The sequence below is a fragment of the Myotis yumanensis genome, unplaced genomic scaffold (assembly GCF_028538775.1).
Source record: "Myotis yumanensis isolate MYYU_CA2020_CCGP unplaced genomic scaffold, mMyoYum1.0.hap1 SCAF_18, whole genome shotgun sequence".
NCBI lineage: Eukaryota > Metazoa > Chordata > Mammalia > Chiroptera > Vespertilionidae > Myotis > Myotis yumanensis.
The window spans coordinates 36,537,976-36,554,979 of NW_027223769.1; the positions used below are offsets into that span (position 1 = coordinate 36,537,976).

The window sequence follows — 17,004 nt, forward strand, 5'->3', positions numbered from 1 at the left end:
TTTGTTAATTTCTTCTTTAAATAGAACAGCGTGTAACTCTGGATAGGAACTGAACATCCAGTAATTTAATATTAATTAATTCTATTCAACAAAACAGTTCACGTTCCGTTTTGGACAGTTCCACGTAGAGCATCAGATACCGCACGGTAATTGGAACAGCCGTTGGCAGATTCCCAAATACCCGGGAAAAATCTTTTTCATTTAATCCCATTAAAGTTTTTCCAGGGCGTATGCAGTCATGCAATTATATTAATAATTGTCGGGCCACATAATATATTTCTTGAGATCCGCAAAACGACAAACAGGATGATCGTATCGTTTAATAAGCATTTGGAAAGGTACTTCAGATATAAATCGCCAACGTGCCAGGCCTTCATCGACAGCTGGAAGATGTGGAACTCTAGGTTCTCTGGAGCATAGGTTTTGTATTCTCCCTACTTTACAGCATCCTATGAAAATTCTTCTCCTTCCTCTCAGATCAAGGGGTGCTGCTGAGAGAATGTTATCAGACAGAGCGGTCAGACATGGTGCTAAGTAAGAAACCAGTCCCCGGAGGCACTCCTAAACGAAGCCCAGTGGAACTTGGCCTAGGGAGAGTGAAATAAAATTTAAAACCTTCAAGGGTCTTGGGAAATGCCCTTCATTCAAAAGTCCTAGGATACATCGATTTGATGGGAGTAGGTTTCTAAACTGGCCGTTCGTAGGTTCTCCTGGTAACACTTTGCATCTTGCACTCTATAGAAATTCACACTAAGCCGGTCATGTTTTCCTTATCATTTTCCCTGCAAAATGCTTCTGGCTTGGCAGCCATCCCCTGACAAATGGGCTCTACCCTTCCGTGGCCCTGGAGTCTGGTGGTGACATGTGGTTTGCTACAAAGTGATACAAAGATGTATGTTCGTTCATTGATCCATTTGATAGTTCTTACAAAATTATGTAAAACTTAGCGAATACCCACTATGCACCAGACACTGTCTAAGGCAGCCGTGGGCAAACTATGGCCCGCGGGCCGAATCCGGCCCATTTGAAATGAATAAAACTAAAAAAAAAAGACATACCCTTTCATGTAATGATGTTTACTTTGAATTTATATTAGTTCACACAAACACTCCATCCATGCTTTTGTTCCGGCCCTCCGGTCCAGTTTAAGAACCCGTTGTGGCCCTCGAGTCAAAAAGTTTGCCCACCCCTGATCTAAGGTGTCATGAATACAATGAAAACACAGGCTAGGCCCTGTGTGATAGCATCTCTCCATTTAACAGGACAGACAGAAAGTTAGAGAAAGGCTTATCGCAGTGGACGTAGGAATGTACTGCTCTGGGAGCAGGAGATAAATGGTTAGGAAGCGGATCTGGAAAACCTTCATTTATTGAATCCATATTTATCGAGCACATACCGTGTGCCAAGCACTAGGTACTGGGGAGACGGAGAGACCAAACCTTCTATACTCTCTCCAGGAGCTGTTTATATATACAAGATAGAAACATATCCTATATATAGCTTGGAACTCATACAGTATTTTACTTATTTATCTAGTGCGTGCTTGTTTATTTTGTAAAATATATAGCATTTGAGATTGTACTGCGTGCTGTGGGGAAACATAAAGCCCAGTAAGTCGGGCAGGGGAGCGGGGGGGCAGGGGAGCGGGGTGAAGGGCGCTACTTCACACAGGACGGTCAGAAGGCCTCTCTGACCAGACGACAGCTGAACAGAAGAAGCAGGAAATGAGCAGACAAGCCCTGCAGATACCTAGGGCGGGAGAGAGTGCCAGGCTGAGGGAACATTGAGTGCAAAGGCCTTGGGGCAGGAGTGTGCTTGGTTTGTTCCAGAAAGAGCAGGAATGCGAAGGGGGAGGGAGAAAGGAGGGGGAGGAGGAGGGGAAAGAGAAGGAGGAGGGGGGGGGGAGGAGGAGGAGGAGAACAAATCCCTAGAAACTGACAAAGGTATTTATTTTTTTAAAACATATTTTATTGATTTTTTACAGAAAGGAAGAGAGAGGGACAGAGAGTTAGAAACATCGATCAGCCGCCTCCTGCACACCTCCCACTGGGAATGTGCCCGCAACCAAAGTACATGCCCTTGCCCGGAATTGAACCCTGGACCTTTCAGTCCGCAGGCCAACCCTCTACCCACTAAGCCAAACCGCTTAGGGCTGACAAAGGTATTTGACAGGCCTTACCTGCTGATAGAACTCATCGTCTTTGGGGGTCAGGTAAGGAAGCCACGTGTCTTCAAGCTCTTCGAAAAGCCTCAGTTTCTGTTTAAAAATAATAATTATTATTATTGGTGACTGAATAGAAAGTGACCCCAAATAGAAGACAATCCCTTATTTTTCCAATGAGAGAAAGAATACCAGAAAGTATTTAGCCAACAGGAATGTCTAAACTCTCGCACAGAGCCCAGTGGGTGTGGCCCCATGGAAACAGCCACAGGCCCATCCCGCAGCCCAACAGGCACGGGTGGAGGCTGGAACTCCGTTTACAACTCACACTCCAGCTAAAACATTACGAAAGCAACCACTTCTCAGCTCAGGTGAGGCCCGCGTTTCAGACAGACATGAAACATTAGGATTTGGAAGGCTGCATCGAAACAATACAATTCTACGAGGATGTTCGCACTCTAGGGCAAGCAGGAGACCAATGGTCTCCAGGCCTGTGGAATCTGAACGTTAACACTGCGAGCATTGTCATACCGATAGGACGGGAGGGAATGGGGGTCAGGAAACCGCTCAGCGTGAGGCCACACGGGTGAAATCTGCTCTGTGCATCAACATTCACAACCTGCAATTGGACCGAATAACTACCGTGGTCAGTAATAAATAACAGTATTTATCCATTTAAAAAGAACTGCTGGTCACATTTACTTTTGGTGAAATGGATCAGGAATCAACAGCAGCTGACACTGGTAGCTCATGAACCCCCCACGTTTCTTCAGAATCAAGGCTGCCTTATAAAAAGGCCGAGTCACGGGCACGGCTATGGGGAAACGAGCCCTCCTCTCATCCTCGGGGGTGCAAACAGCACCGTTCCCATCAACATTCAAGTGCACGTTCCCTTTGCCCCAGAAATCCCACTTCTGGGGATGCGTTTCTGGTACAGGGACTCGTACTGTGTTCGGAAGAACGTACGCACAGGTCACCGATCGCTGCTGGTAGAACGGAAGCTTGGAAACACTCAGAACCACTTCCGTGTGCACTCGTAAAGGGTGGGTTTTACGGCAGGTGAATTCTACGCTGACTCAACAAAAAGATGAGAAACAATTCAAGTGACTGTCCATAGAGGGTGGTTAAACAAACCATGTACATCCACATGGTCAAATGCAGAATAAATGAGGACCAGGAAGCTCCTGTTAGGGAGAGAAAAGCTCTCCGGGGTTTACTGGGCAGTGAGGCGAGGGACAGAACCCCTGCTTGAGTGTGCCCACAGGAACATCAAGGACAGTGACAAGCGATTCAGGTGGTGACTGATCTGTAGGGGCGGAGGTGGGGGATGGCGAAAGGGGGACAGGGGTGGAGCGAGACCATTCAAACTATTCTGTTTTATAGTGCCTTGACTTTGAAGTACGTGAACATATGGCCTATTCAGCGTAATACCTAATAGCAACTCAGACGTATGACCCATTCATTCTTAACATGACATGCAGTATAAAGATGATTTTGGACATAGTCTTAGAAAGTGCATACTCTGTGAGATACAATGAAATATTGGGGGGGGGGGGGCGCAGTGGGGGGAGCCATCACAGACTACACAGTGAAGAGGGGGAAAACAGCTCGGACCATTTCTTTGTGCCCAATGTCCACCAGCTGGCAAACACACACCACGTGGAAATGCACCGGGGAGTGGAGGTAAAGGCCCTCGTGTTTGACTGTCAGCTCTGGCTCCCCGGCCTGGTGTCCAGATAAACCCACACACAGCACACTGCTCTGCTCACATGGTCTCGCTGTCACACTCCTGTCAAATACATCAAGCTGCTTGAGGAGGCCACACGTAAAGCCAGAGAAGATTCAAGCCTCGGACCTCCCGCGGGCAGGCGGAGCGAGTGGAGTCCCTCCCAGGAGGCCTGTGCCCACCTCCACGGCTCCGGCAGGCAGAGGGGACACAGACACGAGACAGGGAGGAAAACCCATGAACTGTGTGTGAGGATGGAGGTGTGGGCATCGTTCCCCGACACATACACATGTGTCTAAGCATCACATTTTAGACCTTACACGTAAACAATGTTACATGTTGATTATATCTCAGTAAAGCTGGGGGCGGGGGGGGGGGGGGGGGAATGTTCTCTAACAAAATCGAATTAAATATCGAAAAGAGAACTATATCTCGAAACTCCCCAAATATCTGGTCCAAGGAGAAACCAAACAAGAAATCAGAAAAGTTTTAAAATGAATAAAAATGAAAACGAAACATTTAAAAATTGTCTAGGTTGCAGCTAGAGCAATATTTACAGGGAAATTTGTAACACTAATGCCTATATTAACAAGAAAAATGGCTTCAAATCAATGACCTCCGCTTCCACCTGAAGAAAATGAAAAAAGAAGAGCAAATGAAATCCAAAGCAAGCAGGTGAAAGAAAATTATAAAAGAGCTGTGTAGGAATCAATAAAATAGAAAGCAGAAAAGAAAATCAATGACGCCAGAAGCTAGCTCCTGGAGAAATGTAAAATCTCTGGCCAGATTGATAAGGAAAAAAACACACTGAAGCCTCCATATACCAACTGAAAGCGTAACAGGAGATATTGTGAACTTTATAGCAATACATTTTAGAACTTGGACAAAACAGAAAACCTCCTGGAAAGATACAAATTATCTCAAGAAGAAGATCATCTGAATAGCCCTCTATCTAATAATGAAATTGAATTTGTATCTTAAAAACTGCCCACAAAGAAAACTCCAAGCACAAAACCTTCGCTATGGAATTCTACCAACCATTTCAGAAAGAAATATCCATCTACATAAACTCCTGCAGAAAATGAATGAAATGCAATCCCCAAACCGAGCAGAATTATCACAACAAAATTACAGACCCATATCCCCTTGGGAATAGGCGTACACAAGCCGTCAATAAAATCTTAGCAAATGGAACCCAACAACACAGAAAGAAGATAATACATCATGACCGAGAATTATCCCAGAAATGCCAGGGTGGTTTTCACATTTGAACATCGACAGAATTTTTCATAGTATCAGGCTCAGAGAGGAAAACCACAGGGTCACTGAATTCCTGCAGTAAGAACATGAGTCAGTACCCAGCGTCAGTCCTGGAGAAGTTCTTCACCCTGATAAACAAGCCTGTGGAAACCACACAGCTAACATCAGACCTAGGGATGAGAGCCTCACAGATTTCATCGTATGATCAGGAAAAAGGCAACGAAGCCTGCTATCACCCTCTGAGCAAGATTGTATTTAAGAGGAAAGGCAGAAGCAGGTTGGAGGGGGTCACTGGGGGGGAAAATGCAAGACATCTGTAACACTTTCAACAATAAAGATTTTTTTTAAAAAAAAAAGATTGTAGCCGAAACCAGTTTGGCTCAGTGGATAGAGCGTCGGCCTGCGGACTGAAAGGTCCCAGGTTCGATTCCGGTCAAGGGCATGTACCTGGGTTGCGGGCACATCCCCAGTAGGAGATGTGCAGGAGGCAGCTGATCGATGTTTCTCTCTCATCGATGTTTCTAACTATCTATCCCTCTCCCTTCCTCTCTGTAAAAAAATCAATAAAATATATTAAAAAAAAAAAAAAGATTGTACTGAAGGTTCTAGGCAGTGTAATATGGCCAGAAAAAAGAAATGAAAGGCATCCAGACTAGGAAAAATACAGAATAAATAAAACTGTCTTTAGCCCTGGCTGGGTGCCTCCGTTGGAGTGTCATCCCATACACCAAAAGGTTGTGGGTTCGATTGCCAGTCAGGGCACATACCTAGATTGTGAGTTCGCTCCCCAGTCAGGGTGCATAAGGAGGCAACTGATCGACCTTTCTCTCTCACATCAATGTTTCTCTCTCTCTCTCTCTCTCTCTCTCAAAAAAAATCAATAAAAACACATATCCCCGGGGTGAGGATTAAAAACAAAACAAACGAAAACTGTCTTTATTTGCATATGATATAAGTACCTGTAAAGAAAATCCTACAGAATCTACAAAAAAAAAAAAACCAATTAGAACTAATACATTCAGCAAGGTTGCAGGATACAATCTACAGCAAGGTTGCAAGGTCAATATACAAAAATCAGGTATTTCTACATACTAGCAACCAACTATCTGAAAGTAAGCTTTTTAAAAAATACCATAAACAATAACATCAAAAAATGATAAAGTACTAAGGGATAAACCTAACAAAAGGTTTTCCAGACTTATATTTTTAAAAATTCCAATAAAACATTGCTGAAAAGAACTTAAAGAAGTTCTAAGTAAATGGAAAGATGAACTATCTTCATGCATCTGAAAACTCAAGGTCAGATTGTCTCCAAATTGATGCAGTCCCAGTCCAAGATCCCTGCAGGCTCTTTTGTAAAAATTGGCACACTACTGAAATTCATATAAAAATGCCAAGACCTGAAATGGCCAAACAACTTTGGAACAGAAGAATACGTTGAAGGACTTCACTAATTATAAAGCAACAGAAATCAAGACAAGTGTGGTACTGGCATAAAAGTAGAGAAATATATAAATGAATACCAGAGAATCCAAAAATAGGCCCACCTATTTGTGGTCAATGGATTTTTGACAAAGATTCAAAGTTAATTTAATGGAGAAAGAAATTCTTTTCAACAAATACTACTTGAAGAATTAGATATCCATATTTTTTAAATTTAATCGACATCTTGTACCATATATAAAAATTAACTCTAAATGAGTAGATATATCAATGCAAAACCTAAAAATAAATGTAAATATTAAAAGCTAAACTAAAATTTTAGTAAAAGAAAATGGGAAATTCTTTTGAGTCTTTAGGTTAGGCAAGGCAAAGTTTTCTTAGATATGAAACCAAAAACATAATCCATAAAAGAAAAACCAGTGAGAAACTTCATCAAGAACTTCTATTCTCAAAACTCTCAAAGCCAGAACTCTTAAGCACTGCTCTCACGAAAATAAAGTGGTCCAACCACTTTGGAAGACAACCTGCCAACTTCTCAAAGAGGTCAGACATGTACCTGCAACATGGCAGCTTATATCTGTACAAAAATGTGTACATAAATGTTCACAGTAGCTGTATTTGTAATTGCCAACACTGGAAACAACCCAGATATCCATCAAATGAATAAATAAAAAAAATTCGTAGCATATTGAAAAATTAAATTAAAAAGAAATTGTAGCCAAAACCAGTTTGGCTCAGTGGATAGAGCGTCGGCCTGCGGACTGAAAGGTCCCAGGTTCGATTCCGGTCAAGGGCATGTACCTGGGTTGCGGGCACATCCCCAGTAGGAGATGTGCAGGAGGCAGCTGATCGATGTTTCTCTCTCATCGATGTTTCTAACTATCTATCCCTCTCCCTTCCTCTCTGTAAAAAATCAATAAAATATATTTAAAAAAAAAAAAAAAGAAAAGAAATTGTAGTATAGCACCCAAAAAGTCACTACTCAAGAATAAAAAGGAAAGAATTGTGGGTATATACAACCATATGAATGGATTTCAAAATCGCTATTCTAGAAGAAGACAGGCCGAAACAAAGAGTGCCTACTGTTTTATTCCGTATTAGCAAAATTCTAGAAAATGCAAATTAATCAACAGTGACAAATAGCAATTGGTGGTTGCCTGGGGCCAGGGTTGGAGGAAGAGGGAAGTATGAGTAAGACGCACAGAGAAACTACCTGGTGTAATGAATATAGGAGGGACCTTGATTTTTATGGTGGTTTTACAAGTACGTACACATGTCAAAACTTAACAAGTTGTACAAATTAAACATGTACAGTTTATGGTATGTCAATTACACCAATAAAATTGCTCTAAATCAGGGAATGGCAAAAGCGAGCATGACCTAAATATGGTACATCTTGCCAGCAAAATTGGACCTGTTGGCACGTAGGACATAGACTTTTAAAAATGTCATTCCGGTTTTTTCATTGCTTTAGTCAGACTTTTTACTACCTCTTAAGGCAATTTAAGTGATATATGTTTTTCTAGATATGTATCCAATCCATCTAAGTTCTCCAATGTATCATATTGTTCTTTTTATTCTTAGACACCAGTAATACCAATAGTGTGTGTTCTTTTGAGTCCCTAACATTGTCTCACACATGGCTTACCTCCTCCTTCTTGCATTCTCATTAGTTACTGTTTTAGTTTTGTATTCATTTTAAAACCAAAAAAAAAGTAGCATTTTAAACCCATAATTAAGTGCATTTGCCAACACATTTCATCAATTTCTATGCTCATCCTTGTTTCTTGCAATAAAAACCTGCATTCTGGGTTCACTTTTCTTCTTACTAAATGACAACTTTTAAGTTTTCCTAGATAGTCTATGGATGGTAACTATCCTAGTCTTTTTTTTTTTTATCACTGAAAATATCTACATTTTTTTCTCACTCCTGCATCAAAGACTACCTGGGTTTTAAAAATTAAAATGAACTGTCATCTTCCCTTAGCACTTTAAGGATTTTATTCCCATCTTCTAGTATCTGTTGTTAATAATAAGAATCTTTCTTTTACGGATAATGTGTTGTTATATCTTGAGTCTCCTAAGAATTTTTTTCCTTTATATCCCTTATATTCCATAGTATCAACAGATGGTACTACTCAAAGTATTTGAGGACTTGTGTCTTTTTTTTTAATTAAGGAAAATTTTCAACTCTTAGCTCCTCAAATTTTTCTTCCCCATCATGGCCTTCATTCTTTTTGCTGGAACTCCTGTTAGTCATATGTTGGAACCTCTCAACTCTCTTAAATGTTCTCTCGATCCTCTTTTTAAAAATCTTTTATCTTTTTTTTTCCTACATCCTGGCTGAATTCCTCAGTATTCTCTTCCAATTCACCAATTCTCTTTTTAATTGTTAGGTCTAAAGCTCATACCATCTATTAAGTTTATTGTTTCTACGATATACATATTTTGGAGCATTTTTAAATCTCACTTTCATCAGCAGGCCGTCTTTACTTACCCCTTTGAATTTCCTGAACATGCTTATTTTAGTCTTTGACTGACCCCTCTATCAAATTAATCTCAGCTACGTGAATCTTTTGTTCTCATTACTGATTCTGTTTGCTATCTTTACTAGCATTTATTTTCTTCAAGTACTTTGGTATTTTGTTCTGAAGGCTCATCCTGAGTGGACTTTTTTTGCCTTTGCTTTTTCCCCTCCTTCCTCTCTCCCTCCATCTACGCTCACCTTTTTCCTCATAGTGGTTCAGCAGCTGCCTCCACCAGGATCCCAATACTCCCCCCCACCCCCCACCCCCCCACCCCCCATCCTGGACCAAGCCTCATTAAATGGTGATTCGAGCCTCACAATCTCTCCCCCACAATCAATCAGACTAATTCAGTTTCTATTCTTGAAGGTTTACCTATCTTATCCTGCCCCTCAAAACCCTTATCTCCACATATAAGCTATTTCTAAGACCTGGTGGTCTTTTCTCAGTCTCTTTGGTGAGAAGTACAACTTCCCCTCCGCCCCTGGCTTCACCAACAGTTAGCTTGGCTCTAGCCCATCTCCAGGGGGAAACGTTTATTCCCTACTACCTCACAGGACCTGAACTCACAGTGGCTACGTTTTGCTTCCACTCTGGGAGCCCTTGCAGGACCATTGTTTCAACCCAGCTCATCCCTGCTTCTCTTTTCAGTCCACAACGACAGCTTGTCTATAAGCCCAGGTGTGTCTCCTTCCTTCTCTTTTATTCTTTTAATGAGTTATCTGTCCCTGATAGGTGTGTTTGGAGCAGAAGGTATACACAAAACTGTGAGCTTACCATCTGACAAGAAGGCACAGGTGATTTCTTTGTGCTAAGAATTCTCAGCAAGAGATTCACGAGGTGGAAAGGTTTGCTCTATTGACTCTTGGCTCACGTTGTGAAATTGCCCTCCAGGGAAACATACCCACTCCCTGTCCATCAGCAGACAATGCCTACTTCTTCACATACTCACACTCCAGTTATTATCAAACTCTTCAATCTTCGGCAAGTGGATAGATAAATAAAAAACAGGCTCACTCTAATCTACACCTCTTTGATTATTTATCAGGTCTTGAGTAACTTCATACGTTAACTGCCATTTGCAGTAGCGCTTTAGTGAAATTCCTGTTCCTGTCCTCTGTCCAATTTTTTTTTTTCTTGCTGGGGTATTTATCTTATCCTGTTTTAAATCTAAGAGCCTATACTTTGCATCCATGTAAAGACAAGGAATGTGGGTTTCATGCAAGTTGATTAGAATTCTCTTCACTTCTCTTTCGTGCTTTTATTATGAGCAACTTTCCAACAAATTCATTCCTAATGGAGTTCCCCTCTCTTGCATCCAGCTGTAACATTAAATATTCCAGCACTTACAATGCGTCCTCCCTAAGACAGCACCTTTCACTATAATTCATACTTTCCCGAATACTCCACAAAGTTGGCCATGGCATTCCATGACCTCATATATTACTCTTTCAAGGTAAATGTTTTTAAAATAAGTAAAACCACAGGTACAGAATATATACTTGAGCTCTTCATGTAATAATCTGAATATCAAACACTATTTGTCTCACCAACTTGATATTGAGTTCCCACCTACCATCATCAAATTTAAGAATGTAGTCCACCTTTCCAAAGGAAAAGAAAGTTTCCTGAGAAGAAAAAAATATCTATGATGGGAAGCAGCTAAATAGGATCTCAAAAGAAATCAAGGTTAAGGGTTGGTTGTGGAAAGGACTGACGCGCTGGGGGAAGGATGGTTCCCCATCTGAAGACAGTAACACTGGTACCAAAGCAACATGTGTCTTTAACAAAACAAAATGTCGGCTTTTTTACTCAGGGATAATGCCTTGGAACACTTCTAACTTCTTCTCACTTCATGCGGAGCCTTGCAAACTAGAATTTCCTTGAGCCACTTCCAAGTATTCGACTGAAAGCAGAGATAACCACTTACCCAGGATTCCTCTTCACGATCATAAGACCCGTGATATTGTAAATGGATACCAGAGAAGGGCAATACCATTCCAGACCATAAAAGAGAGATAACAGGTTAATTAAAACTCCTTCAGTGCTACTGCTCCTGCACTCCAGCTCCAAGGATCCCGTAACGCACAATGGAGAGCATTATGCTAAGCGAAATAAGCCAGTTGGAGGGAGATAAATATCACATGACCTCCCTCATTTGTGGAATATAATGAACGACATAAACTGATGAACAAAAAACAGATCCACAGACACAGAAGCGTCGAACAGACCCTCAAACCTCAGCGGGAAGGGGTGGGGTGGGTAAGAACTCAACCAAAGGACTTGCGTCCATGCATATGAGCATGACCAATGGACACAGACAATAGGGAGGTTGGGGCATGTGGGGGGGAGAGGGGGGGTGTGGAGGGGGGTACAGGGCGGGGCGGGCAGGGAGAGGTCAATGGGGGAAAAGGGAGACATGTAAAAACTTTCAACAATAAAGAATTAAAAAAAAACAAAAAACCTCCTTCAGTGCTACTGAAAAGGGAGACATGTAAAAACTTTCAACAATAAAGAATTAAAAAAAAACAAAAACCTCCTTCAGTGCTACTGCTCCTGCATTCCAGCTCCAAGGACCTAATACATCCCTTGCATTTCCAAGAGGAGAGAAAAATACTTTCCTCTTGGCCACACCCATTTAGATGAAAAAAAATTCCAATTCTCCCAGCCCTAGGTCAGTCTTCAGGGACCGCCCCGCCTTGTAATTTCACATCCGCGTGGTCTGCTCGGAGGTCAAGGGTCGGCACCTGGAGATCCCACCAGGGGGTCTGGCCCAGCTTGGCATGAGCGTGATGGAACCGGGCACTTCCCCGCTAGCAGGCTGATGGGAAATAATAACACTCGAGACCAGAAGCATCTCTGAGTCCTCTGTCATTTTAAAAAGCTTGAGCCATTGAACCTGACCAGACAACGTGCCACGGGAAAGATGTCCGCCAGGGAGCGGTAATGACATCAGTACATGACCTCCGCGACCGTCCCCTTAATCCTCCTCTCTCTACTGTCCCTCTCTGGCTCTCTGCCTCTCTAACGCTGCATGATCACATGTTAAATACGCCCCCTTGGGTAGCCCCCAGTGACTTACACGGGGCCGGAGAGGTTACTTTGAAAACAAGACAAAATCCCTCGGCGGCAGACACGGCGATTTCAACCGTTCCTTTTGTCCAGCCGTCATGAAAGTTAAAGAAAAACGCCTGGCAGAGTAAGTGACTCGGTAACTATTTCAGAGGTTTGTAATACAGAGTAGGTATTGCTTTTCGGTTTTCACTTATTCATTCGCAGGATTCCGGAAAGTCAACACGCACGCTCTGTCGTCGCACTTTCTTGATTGGGCACCGAGGAGAGCTCCGTGGCTTCATCAGCAGGTGCTGAGTCCTACTCCAATATGTGCATCTTATGTTCTCACGCTCCCTCTCCTAATTAGATCGCTAATGACAACTCAGGCACGCTGGCTTGTCCGATAAACAGTGAGTGATAATTCTAATGGATGTGTTCTTCCTCAAAGCGCCGAGGCTTGCAACCGAACCAAACCGTCACGTGCGTAATCTCGTTACCCTGGAAAACACACGCTCCAAGCTGAGACGCACTCACCAGAGGCCCGGCTTTGCCCTCAGCTCTTCCTACTGCTGATGTGGAACTCTCTCTCTAAGTGGCCTCCGACGACTAGGCAGCAAGATGAGACGGCACAGCCTAAAATCCTGGTGAAGAGCTTCAGCTCCAGAATCGGACTTTATAGGCTCAAATCCTGCCTCTGCTAATCACTAGCTGCGGAATCGGTTCCTTGAGTAAGTTCCTTAACCTCCCTGTGCCTCGGTTTCCCCATCAGGGAAACGGATACAGTAACCATAACTACCTCACAGGGCTGTTGTGACGATTAAGTTCAATGGTAAAGAGACAAATGTGTGCGCAATTCCTGCTACACACCGAACACTACGCATGAGTCTTAGGTACTTTATTTCAGTAGGGGTGTTAGTAAAAGCTTTAAAATAGGCTAAAAAGACTAACAGTGTGTCTGCCCTCGTGGTCCCGTTCCTTCCTGCCTTCCTTAGGGTCCTCACAGTTCTAGACATCAGCGAGCAACCTCTTCCTCTCCGTAGGTCTGCTCTCTCGGTCCTGTGTGCTCTGTTATACCAGACTTTAAAAATAACTGTGCCACCTTAAAATTAATTAACTAACCGTTTCAGTATTTAACGGCTCCCTTAGATTTTCCCACTCTAGCTACTACCACCCCACTGCGTCCTTTCTTTCCCAACCAAACTCCCTGAAGAACAATTTAAGATAAATGCCCAGAATTCCTACTGGCCTTTTTTGCCCGGACCCTACTATGCTCTGGCTTCTCCCACTGCCGTTGGTCTCAAAGTCAACGACCAACTCTGTCTGCCAAAACGCGGCTCCAGCCCTGTGGTCGTTTGGGAAGCCCTGGGCCCAGGTACCTGCCTCTTTCTTAGCACACTCTTTGCCCTCGATTTCTTTTCTTTCTTTCTTTTTTTAAAATTGATTTCAGAGAGAAAAGGAGAGGGAGAGACAGAAACATCAATAACGAGCGAGAATCATTGGTCGGCTGCCTCCTGCACACCCCACACCGGGGATCAAGCCGACAGCCTGGGCATGTGCCCTGACCGGGAAATGAACCCGGGATTCTTCAGTCCGCAGGCCTATGTTCTACCCACTGAGCAACACCGGCTAGGGCTGCCCTCGGTTTCTATGACACCCTCTCCCTTCCAGCCTCTAGCCTCTGCTCCCTCCTCCTCAGTCTGTTTCAGATCTTTCTTCCTCTGCCCCGAATGGCAGACATTTCCCACCCTTCTTCCTTTTCTCGCTTCAGATAACTTGCTTCCTTCAGGCAATCTCATCTTCTCAAAATGAGTTCCTTGCAGAGAACACTCAAAAAATCCTCATCTCCAGCCCAAACCCACCCTTAAAACTGTCTCCAGGATATTACATGCAAGTTCCCACCAGCCCCGGAGATTCTGAAAGCCCAGAATCAAAGTTAACATTTTCCTTCCCCGACTTCCTGAAGTCTGTTTCTCCTGTTTTTCATCTTAAGTTAATGTCATCGCCAGCCAGACTCGATGCTGGAGTCCTGTCCCCCTGCTTTCCTCGCCCATTTCGTTCCTGCTGACGGGCTGGAACAGGCACTTTCATCTATGCTAACTCTTTTAATCGCTACAAAAGTCCTAGGAGGATAAGGGAGACATCATTCTCCCCGTTGTGATGAAGTGAAAACCAAGGCTTAGATCAGACACCTGGTCAAGGTCACGGAGCTCGTCAATGGCAGCACTGGGAGTTGACCTCACGTTTTTATCTGCGAAGCCCGGGACTGAGTATAGTCCAGTTCATAGAGACAGAAAGTAGAACGGTGGTTGCCAGGGGCTGGAAAAAGGGAGGCAAGGGGAGTTCGTGTTTCATGGGGACAGAGTTTCAGTTTGGGGTTGAAACGTTCTGGAGATGGGTGGTGGTGCTGGTGCTATGATGGAAGCAAAGAGAGGCGTGACAACATGAATGTTCTTGATGCCACTGAAATGCACACTGACAGTGGTTAAGGTGGTAAATTTTATGTTATGTGAGTTTTACCACAGTTGTGTGTTTTTTAAATGCATTCCAGACATTATGTGCTAAGGTCAAAAAGAAAAAAGAAGAATAATCTGAAAGAAATAAAAAAATTCAGAAAGTTTAGGGAGAACAGACAAACACACACACATGCAGTTGACATGGGAGTTCTAAACGGCAGAGGACCTGACTCTGTGTCTGAGGCCACATGCTGTTCCCCAAAGAGAGCGACCGCGTGTGATTTTCTGGCTTCGTGGAATCGGACCAGAAAGACGTTAGCAATGGCCCCATCGGAAAGGAGCGCCTTCCCTCGCTTCAAGGCCGGGAAGCCTTCATCGCAGGCCAAGGGCAGCGGCAAGGTTTTCTAGGCTGACAGTGCAGAGGCATGTCACTCACATCAAGTTTAAACCACAGAGTCTGCGGGCTCCGGGACAGCTCTGCAAACACGGGCAGAACTTGTTGTTCTTGGAGAAAACCCCGCTCCTTACGGGTAAATGCTTCTGCCTGTGTCCTCCGAGGAGTTGGTAGGTCTCAAGCTCATGTTGCAGGTCATTACAGCTCTGCCTACTGGTTAGATTATACACTAGGTTATGCCAACGGTTCCATTTCCAGGGTCTCTCTCTCACCCATGAAATCCAATGCAGGCTAAAACCTGGCACACAGTCCTTGCTCAGAGAATATCTCTACTTTTTTATGTATGTCAGTGAATATCTATACTAATAAAAGGGTAACATGCTAATTAGACCGAATGTCCTTCCAGGCGTCCTTCTGGACAAAGTTGAGGCAGGAGCGAAGCAGCCCAGGTCCTGGTTGCCTGCCGGCGGCCGGAGGAAAGCAGCCCGGGCCGGAGGGAAGCCGGTGCCGGCAGCTGGGGGAAGGAAGGCCTACTCTTGCACGAATTTTTGTGCATCAGGCCTCTAGTGTGTGTGTGTATATATATATATATATATACACACACACACACACTCATATAGCTGTATGTATGTAAATGAGCACACACAAACACATATACACAAAACACAGGTAATAATGAACAGTGCAGGGTTAAAATGAATTTTATGAAGCTTTCATCGCTGCAATATATCACAGCTTTGCAAATGTGCTACAGTCTTAAACTACAATACTGCATTTCCAAAATGAAATTTGGCATGTGATTAATTTACTCAAACACCTGGTTCTTATTACTGATACAATATGCCTGAATGGGAAAATACAATGAACACGATACATTTGCACACTTACTGACACAACACGGTGTAAGTCCAAGTAGGAGACACATGCCCAGGGTCTCCCTGCTCCCCTTGAGAGTAAAGAGGCAGCCGGGTACCGAGTATTTTCCAAGAAGACAGAACTGGAGATAGAGGTTGGTCATGAATAAGGTCAATTTTCATATCAAAAGTAGAACAGCACATAGCCAAAGAGGTAAACAGGACAGAAGGTCAAGAATAAAGAAAGAGCAAAGATGAAAGAATTTAAAACTTTAGTTAAGAATTAAATCGGGCAGGGCCTGCATGGCTCAGTGGTTGAACATCAACCTATGAACCAGGAGGTCACAGTTCGATTTCAGGTCAGGGCACATGCCTGGGGTGTGGACTCATTCCCCAATGGGGGGAAATGCAGGAGACGGCCAATCAATTATTCTCTCTCATCATTGATGTTTCTATCTCTGTCTCCCTCTCCCTTCCTCTCTGAAATCAATAAAAAAATATATATTTTTTTAAATAATGTAAAAGATGACCCATCAGATTATAATTTCCTAAACTGAGGAATCTGTACAGTTTACTCCTGATTCAGTTTTGACCTATGAACCAGGAGGTCAGGGCCCATGCCTGAGTTGTGGTCTCGATTCCCAGTGTGGGGCGTGCAGGAGGCAGCCGATTTATAATTCTCCCTCATCGTTGATGTTTCTATCTCTCTCTCTCACACTCCCTTCCTCTCTGAAATTAAAAAATTTTGCTGACCAATCCTAACCTCTCTTACAGTTTCTCCTGAATCTCGACCCCTCCCCACTGCTCCTCACTCTGCACCATCCCCTCTTCCCCCCGACCTTGAGAAAGGTAACTGAACTGAGCTGACCCACAGCTTTGAAACAGTTTTAATCTGTGTGAAGGGATCTGCAGTCTCTGAGTCCTAACTCTAAATATAGTCTAACTTTTTCCCCTTTAGTTTGGTTTTGTTTTTTTAACATAAGGAACATCACTTATCTAGTCAATGCCTGGTAATGAACTCCACTTGGCAATTACCTGTTAGGTCTGTCACACCCCATTTAGCACTTGGGGCGATTATTATAAGGAAAGCCCACAGGTGAGATCATTTAGGCCTCCCATCCGTTTTGCTGGTGG

General features: G+C 43.4%; 1 protein-coding gene across 3 annotated transcripts in view; it reads right to left on the reverse strand.

Annotated features, from left to right (window-relative positions):
- FTO (FTO alpha-ketoglutarate dependent dioxygenase) overlaps positions 1–17,004 on the reverse strand; it is a 242,100-nt gene that overhangs the window by 175,002 nt on the left and 50,094 nt on the right. For all 3 annotated transcript variants that reach the window (XM_070398592.1, XM_070398591.1, XM_070398593.1), the window contains one exon: positions 2,180–2,257. In XM_070398592.1, coding sequence (XP_070254693.1) covers positions 2,180–2,257 — 78 coding nt within the window. The remainder of the gene's footprint in view (positions 1–2,179; positions 2,258–17,004) is intronic.